The sequence below is a fragment of the Haliotis cracherodii genome, unplaced genomic scaffold, assembly GCF_022045235.1.
Source record: "Haliotis cracherodii isolate W230 unplaced genomic scaffold, xgHalCrac1.p SCAF_12, whole genome shotgun sequence".
Classification (NCBI taxonomy): Eukaryota; Metazoa; Mollusca; class Gastropoda; order Lepetellida; family Haliotidae; genus Haliotis; species Haliotis cracherodii.
In genome coordinates, this window is record NW_027266267.1 from 12,820,072 (window position 1) to 12,839,764 (window position 19,693).

Here is a 19,693-nt window from a genome sequence, read left to right on the forward strand (position 1 = left end):
GTTAAACTGCGGCATGGTATCTCAGTGAGCTAGCACTATAAATCGGCATCAGTCCGGACTAGTACAAGCAGCCACAGAGACACACACACGTACATGCACGTCGCTATATATGAGCAATAATCTTAGACGCGACGTTAAACCCCATTTCACCTCATTCACCTTACTTTACACATTTGAACTACGTATCGATTTATCCTTTGTGTTTTCAGGTAGAAGGAAGTTTACCCAGGTATTGTGTTTGCGTAATACAGTGGGTAGACTAGGGCGATAAGTTTGTGTGTGTGTGTTTATCTAGTGATTTTGATGTTTACTTTTTTCCTTCTGATATCAGAACATTTGAATCAGTGAAACGAGAACGATACATACGACTTTATAGTTTAGTGTGAACTGTTGGTAGATTTTCGGTTTTTATTCGGATATCATATGGAGTGCAGCTTGTATCTGTTACATTAATATGCTGTCATATCCCGGGGTATAATCGGTCGCAATGTTGCTCATCACATCGACCACTGGTCCGTCTTGTCAAGATTCGGATGTTTCTCTGATTGCGGCGTAAAACAATACCAACTTCTACAAATTGACGATATCGTTATAAACATATAGGCATAAATATAGATCTAATTTGAGCTCAGTGTCGCCATGACAAGAGTAGAATACAGAGTTAACAATTGCTGTTGTTGATTGGTAATTCTGATTAGAAGGTTCCACCTGGTAGACAGATTTGACGAATATATAGTGAACCGCAAAAGAAACGTCACCATGGATAGATATATGAGAAACCTAATTTGTCCAAACACTGTAAACATACTTTGAGACATATTAAAAAGATGAAACTTGGCAAAACTGTTCATCAAGGTTGGAAACCGATGTTCTGGAAGACCACAGGGCTGACCCTCTGTGCAAGACCAATTCCACCCAACACCATGATGCTCGGACCACCCCACGTGTCTCTCTCTCAACAACACAAGCATCCGAATAACGTTCCCCACTTCGACGCCAGAATCTCTCTCTCTGCCATCTGCTGTTGTGATACAGTAACGGCTCTTGTCTGAGAAGAGGACTCTTTTCCACTGCTGGTGGCACCAATGTTGGTGCTGTGTTGCCCACTGAATACGGTCCCGGCGATGACGTAGTATCAGAATGGGTCCTCGGTGTGGCCTTAGACAGCGGAGGTGTCTGCTCGTCAATCGTCGACGCACGGTGTCCGCTGGTGTGTCCCCATGGTCTGTCGAGCAGTTTCCGCAGCAGTAACAAAGCGATCTTGAAGATGCTGTCGCACAATCTGACGATCCTAACGTAAGGTGGTGACCATTGGTCTTCGGTTATCTGTAGTGTTGGTGGTATGTTACCGTTGCTGGAGCCTGCATATAATCCTTACATGGACTTGAAATGCAATGGTTACTTGCCGGGCTGTTTGTCCAGCTTGCAATCGTCCAATGGCTTGGTGACGCTGATTTTATGTCAATCTTGGCATGTGGTAGCAATTCGATAACGAATGAATGTTATCCGATCTGATGGATTTTTGTAGGGCAAGAAATCGAGAAACGGATCTGCATTTCATCTTGCACGGAACTCATGTGCATCGGGTTACCTGGCCGTTGTCGTGATGCGTTTGGGCGATCGGTTTTATTGTCATCTGCTTTGTTTGTTCATCATCAAATTTCATTTTTCCGGACAAGGTAACGTTAAACTTTAGAATCTTTGTCAAAAATTACCGAGATATTTAAATGACAACTTTTCATGCAGTGTTACTTGGGGTGACGTTTCTTTTGCGGTTCAGTTTAAATTCGGAAGTCTCACACCCCACCCACGAAACCGAACGTTGTAGTGGAGTAATTAGAGCGTTGCGTGGTTGTCAACAACGTTGTGGCAAAAAGCTCAAGTTGACAGTGCGCTGTATGCTCCTTGACAACACGACAACGTGCTCTGTCAAGTTGAACGGGAATTACCGCATGGACGTACAGTTGTGTCTGACGTAACTGCACAACTTGTCCAACAAGGAAGTTGAATATTTCTGGAGAAATATCATGTGACTCACTTTGTTGTTCTGTAGTCAATAGAGTGTAATAACTTTCATTGCCTGCCCACGCGAACCTATCGTCAAACACCAACATGTTATGGATTTCTATCATGTTTGATGTAATCTACATCCTGTATTAATAGGGAAGAAATTCATTATAACAATAAAAAATATTAACAGTTTTTCACATTTGGCTTTCGTTACTTGATACCACCCAGCACTGACACATTAACATATTATCTATGCCAATGTTATCCTCATACGCCCATATTGAACTTCAGCACAACACAGTTGGCATGAGCTTATAGGTAGTTTTAGATACTTATTTGATACAAAATATAACCGAACCAAATGATTAATACACAATTGCACAGAATTATAGATATAAAGACGAGCTTCACTTCAACACACTTTATGGCTCTAGAGAATCGACGCATATAAAGAACATGCTCAAGGTTAATGTGTTGAGATTTAGCTACTGTATCTGGCGATTGTTAAAAAAAGACAAGGGGGCACCAGTGTCCAAGTCGTTTAAGGCGCCGCGATTCGCTGTGCAGAGTTGCGTCCTTTAGGCACGCCAGAAACCTATGATAGTGGGTTCGAATCCCGTTCGCCCCAATTATGTTTCTAGGTTTGTCAACACCATACCCGTGCTCGTGGGTTTCACTGAAGTGGTAAACGTCTGAAACCTGCATCAATTCGTGGCTTTCCACCCACATTAAGCTGACACGCGGTGATATAACTGTAATACTGTTAAAAGCATCGTTAAACCCAACTCACTCACTCACTAACAAAGGACAAGGCATTTATGTAGTCGCGACGTTTCGGCTGATACCGTTGTCTACATGAAACCTTGTACAGCAATTGCGATATTGCACGATTTCCCTGATTTCATATACACAGATCCTTCTGCCTGTACTTCACATATTATGACAGGCGGTATTAAGAACCAAGATTTGTGTATGATTGATATAAAGTGGGTACACAATTTCGCATCATACAACATAAACCAAAGTTAGTCACAGTGGAACATATACTTTTTGGATAGCTCTGCTTGATCAGGTAAAATGCCAAAGAGTACAAATGATAGCCATTATGAATATATGAATTTATTTTCTTCAGTTCAATCCGAAAATCATACATTATTTACAATATTTTTTTTATATTACTTGAGTATATACAATGAAAGCATGGGATACAGTGTTCATGAATATCATTTTACAATGTACAATTTGTGAGCAGTGGGGTTTTTATGTGTCCAGTAGATATACGACAAGTGTTTCGTTATATTCCATATAAAGTACACGTAACAAAAAGACAGTATGATGTATTCCCAAGTATTATAATACATTGCGTCATTTAAGTCATGAACATCTGCTCAGAGTAACAATAAAAGCATATCACAATCAAATTTATCAATAAAAAATAGTTCTATATATAAGACATAAACTATTTACAGTGGAACATAATGTGGCAATCATAGTCATAGCAGTGTCAAAATGCATGATATGTAAGTCTTATCATCCACAATAATATAGCTCATCTGTAATTAGATCCGCTATCTGTCATAGATCTCCCAAAGCCAAAAGATGCAAAAGCGAAAGGCCTAACTAACTCTATTTCTGAGAGATGGACAGCTACTCGAACGTATATAAACGGAGAAGCCAAAGATAAAAAAATGAAATTATATCATATACGAAAATAGAAATCATATAAAAAAAGAAAGAAATTATGTGAATACCAAACTAGACATGTGTACCCTACTCACACACAGGAGACCCAAAGAGGGACAGGTCAGCCGAAATTGCTAAGGCAGAAGGCGACCTCTTAAACACTTAAAGCAAGAAGGACAATATATCACCAAAATGGCAAATGCGCAAGTGAGACTGACTTTCATAAAGAGTGTGAGAGGCGGACAGCAACAGTACTGTGACGGGTATAGATTTCGTCGCAGAAGCGTACACAATGAAACGAAATATTGGAGATGTGCTGTCGTCGGGTGCACGCCTTTCAACCAGTGAAGACAGATTCAACAAGACTGAAGATCTGGCCCGCTGGAGACAATTGCCGACAGCCCTGCAGGACCTAAGATCACCGCCTTCATGGACTACGTGACAACACCTTGGGTTGAATGGAGGTAGTTCATTCCTTTTGTTTCGTTTTCTTGGGTTTCTGTACTACAGAGTATATGTCTGAAACTGACGTTCACACATTGGGTATTTAACATGCTTCATACATTTTTGTTTGTTTGTTGTTTAACGCCGCACTCCACACCTTTCCAGCTATATGACGGCGGCCTGCACATAGCCGAGTCGGGAGCAGTCAATCAAGTGCTTGACCTCATGAGCATCGACCCACGCAAGTGGGATACGATGACATGGATCAACCAAGTCAACGAATCTGATCACCCGAAACCGTTAGCCGCCTCTTACGACAAGCATGGGGTGCTGAAGACCAATTTTTAGTCGGATCTTGCTAGATGTAGTTTTATTTATGACTACATTATATTTAACATAGAAACAAAGGAGTAAAATAGATGGAGAGAATCAGATCTAGACTTTGACATCAAATATATCAGATGTACTACAAGAGCATGAATTACGGATGTGCCTCGCCATTTTGAACCTCTGTATGTTTGCTTTTGTCAGGTTTAGCATACAGGTTCTCGAAGTTGATGTCACCAGAGGGAACCTCCTCCCGTGGTGTGCAAGTGTTCGTCACTGGCATGTCAACACTCGCGTATGCATCTGGCAATACAGTGTGATGTTTAAATGAATACTGCAAATATCATTAGCCAAGAAAACATATCCATTTATGTTCGTGTAATGATTAAGCACATATATAGCAAAGCGATCCTTGTAGACTGAGTTCAAATCGCACTGATTTTTGTAACATTTAGAGACACATGCTAACATGCAGTTACCTGACAACATTAAGTCATCCTCCTGATTCTCAGCTGCGTTCATTGGTTGGACATCGCGTGACCCTTCATACAAGTCATCTTCCACTGAAACATACACAATGAGAGAACACGGGAATACGCCACTTAAATAGGATGTGACAAGGGTAACTGTCAGCTACAGTACAGCTGCAGTATACTTCCAAAATCAGTTTTAATTCTAATACCGTGTTATTCGAATTATGATCAATTGAAAAGCATACCTGTGTTGTTGCCTGTCGTGTTTTCATAAACTGGTGAGCTGGAAGGAGAACAGCAATAACTTATATGGAAGACCAAAGACTGAAATATTTTTTCAACAAACGTCAAAAAGTACAATATTTGGATTGTGTGTATGTGCTTGCATAAGAATGTGTGTGTTTGTCTTGTGTGCGTGTGTTTGCGTGAGTGTGTGTGTGTGTGTGTGTGTGCAAATATATTTCTGTGCGTTCTGTCTGGAATAACAGTTACACTTACAGGTTCTCAAAGTTGATGTCACCAGATGGAACCTCCTCCCGTGGTGTGCACGTGTTCGTCACTGGCATGTCCACACTCGCGTACGCATCTGGCAATACAATATGATGTTTAAAGGAATACTGTAAATATCATTAGCCAAGAAAACATATCCATTTATGTACGTGTAATGATTAAGCACACATATAGCAGAGGGATCATTGTAGAATGAGTTCAGATCACACTATCTTCTGATTCTTGTAACATTTAGAGACACATGCTAACATGCAGTTACCTGACAACATTAAGTCATCCTTCTGATTCTCAGCTGCGTTCATTGGTTGGACATCGCGTGACCCTTCATACAAGTCATCTTCCACTGAAACATACACAATGAGAGAACACGGAAATACGCCACGTAAATAGGATGTGACAAGGGTAACTGTCAGCTACAGTACAGCTGCAGTATACTTCCAAATTTAGTTGTAATTCTAATACCGTGTTATTCGAATTATGATCAATTGAAAAGCATACCTGTGTTGTTGCCTGTCGTGTTTTGATAAACTGGTGAGCTGGAAGGAGAACAGCAATAACTTATATGGAAGACCAAAGACTGAAATATTTTTCAACAAACATCAAAAAGTACAAATTTGGTTTGAGTGTATGTGCTTGCATAATAATGTGTGTCTTTGTCTTGTGTGTGTGTGTTTGCGTGAGTGAGTGAGTGTGTGTGTGTGTGTGTGTGTGTGTGTGTGTGTGTGTGTGTGTGTGTGTGTGTGTGTGTGTGTGTGTGTGTGTGTGTGTGTGTGTGTGTGTATGTGTATGTGTGTGAAAATATGTTTCTGTGCATTCTGCTGTGTGTTGTTTGCATGTGTGTGCGTACGTGCGTGGGTGTGTTTGTGTGCATGTGTATGTTTAATCTGGAATAACAGTAACACTTACGCTTTATTATTTCTTTCTTCTTTCATAGCATTTTGCTGATCTGGAAGAAGAACTTTTCATCATTTTAGGGAGTCTGAATATCCTCTGCCGCAATCAAACATTTCATACTAACCAGAATCAACTCTGACAATCAATGGATACATATCAGTGCGGAGGTGGAAGGTTATTGCAATTGTCAAACTGCCTTTTAAAACTTGTTTAATTTATTGTGGCTAATTCAAGTCGAAGTTTCATATACAATTATCTTAAATCGCAACACAAATACACACGGGCAGCTTTTCTTCTCCGTCTGATACACACGACGCCCACGACAACGACGGTAAGCAGAACAGTGCCGCCTACTGCCCCAACCACGATGTAGAGATGTTCATCCGAAAATGCTGGAACAGGATATCATGGTTGTTCCAGGTTATGAAAAGAACAGCTTCACCTACTGCCCTAACCACGATGTAGACAGACATGATCTGAATGACTGTCATTTGTAAATGCTAAAACATAATATCATGGTTAGTCTAGGATATATACAGAACAGCTTGTCAAGGATGAGAGGTTATATTATGTGTGCGATGTGTGGAGAAGTGAGAGACAGTTAAGTAAAAGACTCACTGAGAAATAGTATCATAGTTAATTAGTCCCGGATATATACAGAACAGTTTGTCATGAATGTGTTGGTTATAAGGTGTTACGCGGAAAGTCTCAGGTTGTAGACGTTTCGGTTTAATCCAAGTGTACGCGTACAGTGCTATAAAACAAAAAATAAAAAGGGTACGAATGTAAGGTTCAAGTCCTCATACACTCTAGGATCACAGACACATCTATTACGCGCAACTCTGCGCAGCGAATGTTCCGGCCTTATCAAATAAATCGTGTGAATTGGGAATATGGTTTGTTAGACACTGGTTTTACCCCTTGGGTATTCCAGGTTAGAATAGGTCCCCAGCTAATTTAAGCTATGCTGGTCGTAAGAGATATATGTATATCATTAAAATCTAACTTTCAAATTTGAAAAAAGATTTAGAAAAGAAGGACGCATTCTAATAATTGTTACGTCAAACACACTCACTCTCTTTTGGGCACTATGTTACATAAAAGTGTAAATATATGTAATTAAGTTTTTTACATTTATTTTCCACGAATATATGAAACGTGTATCTATAAGCTTATATCATTTCTATGCGGTAGTGTACTTTTATGCAAACAGTAATTCGCCCAATTACGACATGCAGCGATATTCCAATGATGACGTTACACAGTACTGTGACGTCACAAAACGAGGTTAGAATGTAGATATCAATGTTCAACGGGGAAGCCCCCATTCACTTTTACCATAAGCCGTACGTGACCTGCAGTAACTCACGTTTTGTTTCACATATAACACCAAATCTTTGCCGCTTTCACTTCATCTAACATAATGGGCGATATATTGACCTAAAAAATCCCACTAAACAACAGTTCAAGTTGTGCAGACACCCTTAAAGCACACTGCATGGATTCCCAGGAGAAAGCAGTATACAACTGTAAGAACATGTTCGGTAGACCCACTATGCATATACAAAATAGATTATGAACAGACACGCTGTGACAATGTGACAATCCTAGATCACAAATTTCTGAAGGCAATTACATATGTTGCTTCTGTATCTTACAACTGGAACGACAGCGTTGTATTTGTTTGCGGTTTCTAATACTGATCGTATATCATCGTATATATCGTATAATATTTGGTGCATATAGGTGATGTGTATGATAATGTTTCATCTTTCATAAACTCCGGCTCTCAGTGCAAACAGGACGCTTGGCGTTCGCCTATTGGTTAAAGCGTTCGCTCGTCACGCTGAAGACCAAGGTTCGATATCCCGCATGGGCACAATGCACCTTTCTGGTGTTCCCTGTCGTGATATTACTGGAATATTGCTGGAAGCGGCATAAAACCATACTCACTCACCCACGCAGTGTAAACTGTTAATGTCGCCTTGTTCATATTCTCAGTACGATATGCACATTTGAAAGAGCACTACCTTTCTTTGGCGCCACTGTATTCGGATCCGATTTAGTTTCTGTATATCGGGTCGTTGTTGATAATGTCTGTGTTGACATGACAGGACTTGATGTTTGGTTATCTTCCTCCGTACCTGTAGGACAAACGCTTATCTGTGTACATGCTTTAGCTGGAAAACCTAGCCATTCATTTCTGTAGCTCACATATGGGAACCTCCCAATTGTCAGACGGCCCATTTGTCAGACAGCTTATACCAGGATTAGTCAAGGTTGGTTAGTCAAGCAATAGTTACCTGTTTACCTTTCATTAAAGTGGAACAGACCAAAAAACAGACATTTTGAGGAATTTTCAGGAGAGTTTTATTATGCACTTTTAATCATGAAATCATACCAGAAATCACATATTTATTCGACTACAATGTGGAACATATAACACTACTTCACTATAACCTATCATACAGCGGACAGAAATGTTATCATTTTAAATAAGAAATACTGTTATTAAAAGACTCACTGAAAAATAGTATCTCAGTTAATTAGTCCCGGATATATACAGAACAGTTTGTCAAGTTGCAAGCATTACAAGTGTGCAATGTATGGAGAGGATCTGTTGGTTTTCAGGTGTTATGCGGAGAGTCTCAGGTTGTAGACTTTCGGTGAAATCAAATAACAAAGAGGGTACGAATCTAAGGTTCAAGTCCTAATACAATCTAGGATCACAGACACATCCATAACGCGCAACTCTGCGCAGATAATGTTCCGGCCTTATCAAATAAATCGGATGAATTGGGAATCTTGTTTGTAAGACGTTGTGATGACGCACACTGGTTGGGGATTCCGGGTTAGAATAGGTCCCCAGCTAATTTAAGCTATGCTGGTCCTTAAAGGCGACCACATGGATCGGCTGTGCAGGATCGGCGATTTTAGCCTATACGTGTACACATACGACATAGATCGTTGCTCAGAGAATCGTTTGCTTGATTGTCTGGTCCAGGCGTTTCACAACAAACACTGATTTGTTCAAATGACTTCTTAGAACTTACACATAAAATGACCCCTGTATTCAGATAAATATGTCCTGTGTATTCTCTGATTCTTGTACGTTTTTTCCAAAGTGTATGATAAACTGCTGACAGCAAATATTACACTACTTACTGCATGAATACATGGGAGTTCTCATATTTGAGCTTTGCGTCATGTCTGTCCCCCAGTCTCTATTCAGAGTATTTTACGTGTTTTAATATAATTAATGTATATTATTAAAATCTAACTTTCCAATTTAAAGAAAGAAGGAAGAAAGAAGGATCTATTCTGTTAACTACCATGCCAAATACACTCGTCCTCTTTTGCACACAGTTTTTCATAAAAATGAAAATATATGTATTTAAATTTTTTGAATATTTTTTCAACAAATTTATGAAAAGTGTATATAAAAGCTTCTATAATTTCTGTGTGGTCTATTTTTAAGCAAAAAGTATTTTGCACAATTATGACAGGCAGCGGCATTCCGATGATGACGTTATACAGTACTATGATGTCACAAAACGAGGTTAGAATGCAGATTTCATTCTCCAACGGCGCTGCCCCAAATTACTTTTGCCGTAAGCTGTACGCGACCTGTCGTAATTCACGTGTTGTGTCACATTTCAATCTTTGCCGCTCTGACTCTTCGTCTAACATTTGCACCTGGACCACATTTTGGGCGATATATTGACCTTACAAAATCCACATACACAACAGTTCAAGTTGCGCAGACACCCCTAAAGCAAACTGCGTAGATTCCCAGGAGGAAGCAGTATACAATTGTAACAACATTGTCGGTAGACACACCTAGCATCTACAAAGTAGATTATGAACAGACACGGTGTGACAATGTGACAATCCTAGATCACAAATTTCTGAAGGCAATTACATATGTTGCTCATGTATCTTACCACTGGAACGACAGCGTTGTATTTGTTTGCAGTTTCCAATACTGATGGTATATCATCGTATATATCGTATAATATTTGGTGCATATTGGTCATGTGTATGATAATGTTTCATCTTTCATAAACTCCGGCTCTCAATGTAAACGGGGCGTTTTGGTTAAAGCGTTCGCTCGTCACGCTGAAGACCTGGGTTCGATTCCCTGCATGGGCAAAATGTGTGAAGCCTATTTCTATGTTCCCTGTCGTGATATTGCGGGAATATTGCTGAAAGCGGCGTAAAACCATACTCACTCACTCACTCACTGAATGGAAACTGTCAATGTTACCTTGTACATATACTCACACTCAAAAGAAACGGAAGTTGTTTTAAGCAAATAGGTAACAAACACGGAGCCATACATTGATATGAGTTTTAGCATGTAGTGAAGCCTGATGGTATTATCAATATTTTTGGTTGCATTTAGATAGCCCCGAGTAAAAACGCAACATAAACGAATCGCCAAAACGCACCATTTCAATGAATATGTGGGTATCATGCACCCATTTTTAGCGGAAACGAAAATGCACGAACTGTCACGAACTGTAGTGGGTATAAACCTGTGGCCGATTCTTGGACCTACCACTCCTTGGTCAACAATGCCACGCCTTACTCAAATTCAGAAGAACCAGGCTATCGGACGTTTGGAAGCTGGAGAGCCCGTCCAAGATGTTGCCCGTCATTTCAACGTTAACAAAACCACAATTTACCGTGTCCTGCATCGATACAATGCTACACAGACCAAAGATGACCTTCCTCGGAGCGGTCGTCCTAGGGTCCCCACACGTCGACAAGATCGGCGGATTACACGTCAAAGTACACCAGCAACATCCGTTCCTAACTGCAAGTGAAAGTGCTCGACAAACCATAGGAACACATAATCGACACATACATATAAGCCGGGACACTGTGATCCGACGTCTCTGTTCCAACAACCTCAGATGTCGCCGACCAGCACGTCGTCCTGTTCTCCAACCACGGCATCGACAAGCACGACTTCAGTGGGTACCGGGTCATCACAATTGGCGTCATCTTCTCTGCTGAAAGACGCTTCTGTGTCTCCCATGCAGACGGAAGAGTCAGAATTTGGCGGCGTCCAGGTGATCGTTTCGCTGACAGAAACGTTGTGGAAAGGGATCCATTGGGTGGACCTAGCGTCATGATATGGGCAGGGATTGGACTTAATGCGAGACTTGGACCCATGTGCTTTCTGAATGTTGGTCAAAGTCGGGGACACGGCGTCACTGCTCAACGGTATATCGACCAAGTGATCAGACCCCACGTTGTTCCATTTTTTTGCACAACATCAACAACACATTTTCCAGCAGGACAACGCTCGTCACCATGTTACCAGAGCTACCATGGCTTTTCTGCAACAACACAACATCCGTGTTCTCCCATGGCCAGCCCTCAGCCCTGATCTGAACCCCATCGAACACTTGTGAGATGAGGTTCAAAGGCGTCTGCACAATGTGCGCCCAGTCCCTACAACGGCCGATGAACTACGCACAGCTGCTCTGGATGTGTGCAGGAGGATCCCTAGGGCCTTCACAAATCGTCTGATCCACTCAATGTACAGGAGATGTGTGGCAGTGATCAATGCTAATGGTGGTCACACCAGGTATTGACTGACATTTTGGGTATTGACCCGACACCGTGTAAGCCCTTAACATTTGAAAAAAACAATTATGTCATCTGCCTTTTAATCCATTAAACTGTCTTCAGTCAAACTTTTGTCAATCTTGCCCTATTAGTATTTCTTGTCTTTACTGATGAAAATAAATAACATGTATACTGCATACTCGACTTGGGTTTCTTTTGCGTTTGAGTATATTTTAAGTACAATATGCACATTTGAAAGAGAACTACCTTTCTTTGGCGGCACTGTATTCGGATCCGATTTAATTTCCGTATATCGGGTCGTGGTTGACATGACATGACTTGATGTTTTGTTATCTTCCTCCGTACCTGTAGGACAAATGCCTATCTCTGTGTACATCGTTTGACTGGAAAACCTAGCCATTCATTACTGTGGCTTACATAATATATGTAATGCCTTGGATAAACAGTTGAGTCGAAATAGACCAACGTTCCAAATACATTAAGAATATCAGACAACGATTTGTAAGATGTTAATGCTGATGAAGAATACAGGTTATTCCCAAAGTCATGTCTTTTGGTATTATCGCATAGTTTCGTTACTTAAATAATTTATGGTCATTGATGATTACATTTGTGACAATTTACTTTATTGCTAACAATATATTGTAGAAGCCAGTGATTATGTCAACCCACCTATCGTATAATTGTTGCTTCTCGGTTGTATATCGATGTCGGAAACCTGTTTCCCGCACTGCCACGCTGCTCCTTGGTCTGTGGTGGAGTTAAACCTAAACGTCATACTATTGGCCTTGGTACTGCAACTCACATTGACACGGTTGATGATGTCCTGCCCATAGGCGAGTGAGCGCTTCATACAATTAGGGGTCTTTTGAATAACGACCTTAGGTTTGTTGTTCTGCAGCCATCCAATGGTTACTTCAGATTCATTACTGAAGCTACAGATCATGGTGATGATTTCCCCATCTGTTGCTGTTAATGGAAGGCTAGTCAGTTTGAATTCACCTGCGGAACCTACATTAAAGTTTCATATATATGTTATCCAGAAAGCCGTGTTGGCTGTCACGTACTATTTGGCGCTTCGATTAGTGGATAGAATCATTACGAACTAATCATACTTAATGGTATAATTTGTTTCATTAATACCTTCAATATATTGTCTGACACTTGCAATATGGTTGTAATCTCACGGATGCGACGTTATAAACTCACATAGTATTATCATACTCATCCCATTTTTTAACAAAGAAACTCTCATTCAGGTCTACATGATTTAAGAATATTTGGTAAAGATAAATTATAGTACACTTGTTTACATTAAAAATGCGATTTTATTTTGTGTGAGTGGTGGGTCATTCTGGTAGAGCAGGATATGCTTACCCTTTTTCGTGAACATTTGGTGTCATTACTGATTTTCAGTGACCTATTAATGATCATTTTTTTCAACGGCATATATGTATTTGAAAATTTGAATGGTCTTCCCCTTATTAGTTAAATGTGTGTTCATCACAACAACAGCAGAATGGAAATTGGACAACATTAAACATTTTTTACAATTTGTGAAAGGATACGGTGAATTTGTTAGGCAATGGTTGTAATGGGAAAATATATAAATTGTTACATAAGGGATTATTACAAACTAACGGGACACGCTCCAATATCAAAAGTTATTAAGTGTCAAATTGACAACGCGATTCGGATATCATAGTATATCTATCAGGCCTTGTGTTATTTTGTGAGCTGATCGTGTACAGTTGCACGTGACCTTGTGTACAATGCAGAGGTCACATATCACATGGAGTAATGCAACGTTAGTTGTGGAGAGTTCTTCGATAGGCGACCGTGTTCGCCAGCGTGAGAGTTTCTAAGGATTTGGTCCTGCCCCACACTGAAGCACATGTACATGTAGCACATGCGTCTGCTTTGACAAGTGACTTCGCAATATGCCTATAAAGAATTATGTAGCAATGTGACTGTTACCTTCTACCGCCTCACAGGCAGCTGAGGTTGTCAACTTGCCTTCTAAATATTTACGTGCACAGTAAATTCACAATTCGCAACCTTAAAAAAATAGGTCATCAGATATGTATTTGTACTCAACTTGCAGATGTTTTGACATATATGTTGTTATGAAAAGGTAATTTCAGTCGAAACTGTTGTCAGTATATCATTAGTTTTTGTCAGCATCATTGTTATAGAGGTAAAACTATCAAGTGTTACTACTTACGTAGCCTCCTACATTGTTCGTTTTACCATGAACCTAAAACTGTATGTTTCAATATAATTGATTGATCAATTCTAGACATGTTTTGTTATTCCCTTATTTAACAGTTTAATTCTGTGTGAATCGATTTCTGGGTTTACCCCTGCTTTTAAATATGGAAATCACATTGTACCAATATAAACACACTTCATTACTACAAATAATAGTGGGTCATAATTAACATGAAGACAACGTTAACGTATCACAGTTTAGAAAACGACACCTCAACCGATGCCCCACGTCATACATGTACATCTGAGGATATCACTTCAAAGAGTATGACTTACTTTATTCTGGTACCGTCGTTGATAAAATATAGCACGTTACCGATCTCCAGGTTGTAAAGCAGATACAAAGTCTCATAGCATATCAGATCACATCCCATGTTTAGTATTTATCCATTTTGGGGCCTTTGGTCAAAACGATTTTGAATAAATCAGATGAAGCTGATTCGGGGAGTTAAGGGCCAATATCTCTGGTCAGATAGGGTGACGCAAACATATTTGAGTCCTATTTAACATCTTTACCTGTATTTGAATATAATACACATCTTAAATATGTTGACAACTGTGATCTTCATTGTCGGCCTTAACCTGTTAAAACATGCAGCGACCATGTAAGTAAAAACATTATGCTTGCAAGTTCTAAGTGTATTCCCAAATGCGAATATAAATCCTATCTTAAACCATTTTGAAAACCCGATGGACTTAATGATGCACATTACCGTATTAGGGTTGGTAGAACTTGGAACATGGCTAAAAATAGTATCAGGGAGGACAGCATACAATATGTAAAGTAAGTGCTAGTTTCCATAATACATGTTTTGAGTGAAGTGACCTGTATCTGATCAGATAATCTCTCAGAAATAATCTGAGTTTCCATCGCTCTTCCTCATATAAGGACATTGTAATTCCTCCATTCAGTTCTGATGAGGGTCGAAAGGACACATTTAAGTTAGGAGTTACTTAGGAAATGTTTTTCAAACCGTGTTGGTTTGCTGGAATCCACACTAATATTATTGTATACGGAATATTTGCTTTGTATGTTGTCACAAAACTTATAACAATATGTGATTATGTAAAACCTGTCAACTTTGTTGGTAGTCAGTCATCTTACTAATAGTTACATTCATACTTGCCATTGACATGCGAAGCTCCGTGAATAACGCCTATCCACATACATATCAATATATTCCAGCAGACTTTCATTGTAGCATACCATGTCCCAGTGTATGTCTTCCTATATATCCTTCCTTTACAAGTTGTGATGTCATAGGTTCAATTGCAGAATACCCTTCCTCTCTATATCTCTGTATAGAAAGGAATCATAACTCAGTATATGCTCTCCGCTATAACTTGTGTTCTCTCAAGTCTCAACACAACGCCATTTTGTCAACATAACCGATCTGTCTGACTTCGGTTACTAAAACTTAAATACTTGTCAAACTTGTTTAATACACTAGCTTATCTCTTTCTCCGGGAGATGTGTATGCAAGGGGGAAGTAATTTCGATAGTCAACAGGGCGCGATATATTTACTGTGATAGTAATACACACCAAAGCAGGAACATAATTTAATGAGAACAATCGCCAGATACGGTAGCTAAATCTCTACACATTAACCATGAGCATGTTCTTTATATTCGTTGATTTGGGAATCGACACGTAACAGTTGTTAATAGAATGATGTGCCTGTCCCCGTTATATGCTGTCTTAAATACAACTAGTTTATCTGGTGAGATACGTTTTAAATACGCTCGCTATAACACAAACGGTATCAAACAGGGACCCTTTTTATCATTCAGAAAAAAAACATAATTTAATTGGTGTGATTTAGATATAAATAAATTTCGTATTGTGATGGCACAGTTTCCCTGGAGCGCACATATTTATTTTTATCGAAACTGGCGGGTATTCAAATATTCCTAGGGAACTGTGATTTTAGAAAGTATTTAAAAGAAGTTTGGTTGCAAATGCGCATCATTGTCGGTTGGTATGTGATTAGTTGGTTGGTTGGTTGGTTGTTTAACGCCGCACTCAGCAATATTCCAGCTATATGACGGCAGTCTGTAAATAATCGAGTCTGGACCAGACAATCCAGTGATTAATATCATGAGCATCGATCCACGCAATTGGGATCGATGACATGCATCAACCAAATCACTGAGCCTGACCACCCAATCCCATTAGTCGCCTTTTACGACAAGCATAGTCACCTTTTACGGCAAGCACGGGTTGCTGAAGACCTATTTTACCCCAGAATCTTCCTGGGTAGGTTGGTATGTGAATTTCATGATACTCTTAGAAACCTAAGAACTATTTCATGTATATAAGCGCTATTTTAACTAAGTTTAATATTTAATGGCTTCAAAACATATTTATATTGTGAGAAGTTATCCTCCATGGAATGGAACTGAGAGAAGCAGCCTTCAAATAACTAATTCATTTGGTTCACAAGTGCTCAGGGGTTACCTCCCTTTTAACTGTTAAGTAGTCTGGCAGGGTGTACATGGATGTTCTTGTTTGTTGTTTAACGCCACACTCAGCAATATTCCAGCTATATGACGGCGGTCTGTAAATAATCGCGTCTGATCAGCATCGATTCACGCAGTTCGGATACGATGACATGCATCATCCTAGTCAACGAGCGTCTGACGAAAAGCATAGTCGCCTTTTACTGCAAGCATGGGTTACTGAATATCTATTCTAACCCTGATCTTCACGCTTTTTGCCAACTTTGTCGAATTGTATCCGGATATTGTGACAAAATAGATACGCATTCACATTCCGGTAATACACAGAACGATATATGTTAAAGCTGATACAAAATATAATGTCCTACATAACATTTAAATAGTGTTTGTAATCATTTTACATGTTTCAGTAAACTTCCTCATGAATAACGTTCACTAGGAAAATATGTAGACACACTGCAAACACATAAGACAATTTTTATAAAATTTCTATCATCTGCATCGTCTAAGAACAGGGGACCCAATCCTCTGTCCAGCCAAGGTATTGGCTTTGTAGTGTTCCATACATTACAAAAGCCTCACATTATGTAGAGGGAAATGTTCGAGTAACTCTCTAATCCTTAAAAATTAATGGAGCCGAAGTCCATTGTTTTTAAGGAATGGAGAGTTACCAGGGTATTCCCCAACTTAAAACACTTCTCTGCTCTTTCACTTTGACAAAACATTATGAAGAGCCATGCATTGTAAACATAAGCTCACGGCGGAGCACGTGCAACATCGGCAGAGAACACAATCAACTGTCCATTCCCTAAAAATAACGGAGCCCTAAAACAGTAGAATGACCTCATAGATGTAGTTTAAATTGCAGTATTTTGTCATGATTAGAATGTACATTTGTTTGCATTATGACGAGGGTTCTCAGATTCTCACACTTTTTAAAGATGACTTATGTGATAATTTTATGGCTTATGTATGTTAAATATTTGAATATCTTTTATATTTTGTGACATTTAGAAAACAACTACTTGGGCCTATATTTTATGTAACACATGTTCTCAAAGCACAAACACGGCACCACTCCATGATGGTATTATCACTCATGTTAGTTTTAATGCAAATTCGTGCCATCGGATTAAAGTCTGTAAAAAAAACCATGAAATAGCCATATGCCTGACCGCTTGGGGTGAGATATCCGCCTTGCGGAAGTTTTCTACACCTACGTCCGCGCCTTGTTGCATCTCACCTGTAGTGAGTGAGTGAGTGAGTGAGTTGGGTTTAACTCTGCTTTTAACAGTATTCCAGTTGTATCACTGCGTGTCAGCTTAATGTGGGAAGAAAGCCCAAAGTGATGCAGGTCTCAGACGTTTACAACTTCGGTGAAACCAACGAGCACGGGTATGGTGCTGACAAACCTTCACACATAACCGGAGTGAACCGGGAATCGAACCCACAATCATAGGTTTCTTGCGTGTCCAAGTGACGCAAATCTGCACAGCGAATCGCGGCGACTTAGACGACTGGGCCACCCGTGCCCCCCTCTACACATTAACGTTGAGCATGTTCTTTGCATTCGTCGATTTGGGAATCGACGCGTAACAATAGTTAACCATAACACGGTTATGGTGCCGAAAAACCTAGAAACATAATTTGGGCGAACCGGGATCCGAACCAAATATCATACGTTTCTGGCGTGCCCAAATGACTGCACAGTGAAACACGGACCCCTAAACGACTGGGCCATCCGTGCACCCCATCTAAACCTATAAATGGTTTAAGTGACTGATACCATGTCACGGGTCCTGTACTGTACACACCCCTCCACGCCCACCAAGCTCGGTCTGCTCACCAGCTTAAACTGCATGGTCGTCAATCACCCAGGCCCCTGGGACTGACAAATATGAATTTGGAAATGGAGATGGCGGAATTATGTCCAGAAAGTACAATTGTTGAGAGTCCGCCCAACTCTCGAGAGAACCAGCCCAGTTCTCAAAAGGGTATGCCTAAACCATTCCTTCACTCTGGTCACCAGAAAACCTTAAAAAAAACAGCCAACATGACTTGTATTCAAGCCGCGCTAAATGTCCCTGAACGTTTTTAGGACACATTCACGTTCAAAGGAAATAGACACAAAGAAAAAATCGGTTATGGTGCCCATTGGACTCGAGGCATGCTTAAACAAAAACCTTTAGCCTCAATCCGAAATGTCATAAATCTAGCCCACCGAAGGCTACAGAAACGACAAAGAATGAGTCATCAGAGTCAAAGACACACAAAAATAGAAGACCACAAACCAAATTAGAAAAAGTAGCCTTTAGCGCAGATTTCTCGCAGATCTCGCAAGATCTTAATAAGATCCTAACAGCTCAAGATACTGCCAAAGAGCCGAAGCACAAAAATATTACTAGTGTAAATAAGTGTGGAAGAGGGTATGTTGTTGTCGGGGACAACCTTACAGAGTCAATTGACATGCCCAAAAGGATAAAATGGAATCAAACTAAAATGGGATACCCCAAAGTGGCTGATGCAACTGTACATCTTGACAAAAAAAAGTAATGACGACCAGCTTTATCAACTTATCTGTCTAACTCAAAAGAAAGTAATTCAACCAAAAATCCTGTCGGGTTAAGGATCAAATCAATGGACACAACCAACACACGAGTAGTATAACTTATGTTACTCGGCCAGTCAGTCACTGCTCCCGAGTTTCTTGCAAAGAAAACTGCAACACATGGTGTACAAACTGCAGGAAAGAGAGTCATTTGTCCTTGGCGCCGAAATGTCCAAAACGCTCATCAGCAAACGCATAAATAAAATACCTACTCAGCAATCTAAATACAAATCTATTCGGTATGCTGCGTGACAACACGACAACGTGCTCTGTCAAGTTGAACGGGAATAAACGCATGAATGTCTAACGTAAATACGTTACTTGTCTAACAAGGAAGTTGGATATTTCTGGAGAAATATCATGTGACTCACTTTGTCGTTCTGAAGTAAGTAGAGCATGATATCTTTTCAT

At 40.0% G+C, this 19,693-nt stretch overlaps 1 protein-coding gene across 1 annotated transcript in view; it reads right to left on the reverse strand.

The window, feature by feature from the left end:
• LOC139457043 (uncharacterized) overlaps positions 1-19,693 on the reverse strand; it is a 96,004-nt gene that overhangs the window by 62,878 nt on the left and 13,433 nt on the right. Inside the window, exons 3-4 of the mRNA XM_071238486.1 lie at positions 12,615-12,944; positions 8,372-8,473 (exon numbers count right to left, since the gene is read on the reverse strand). Coding sequence (XP_071094587.1) covers positions 8,372-8,473; positions 12,615-12,944 — 432 coding nt within the window. The remainder of the gene's footprint in view (positions 1-8,371; positions 8,474-12,614; positions 12,945-19,693) is intronic.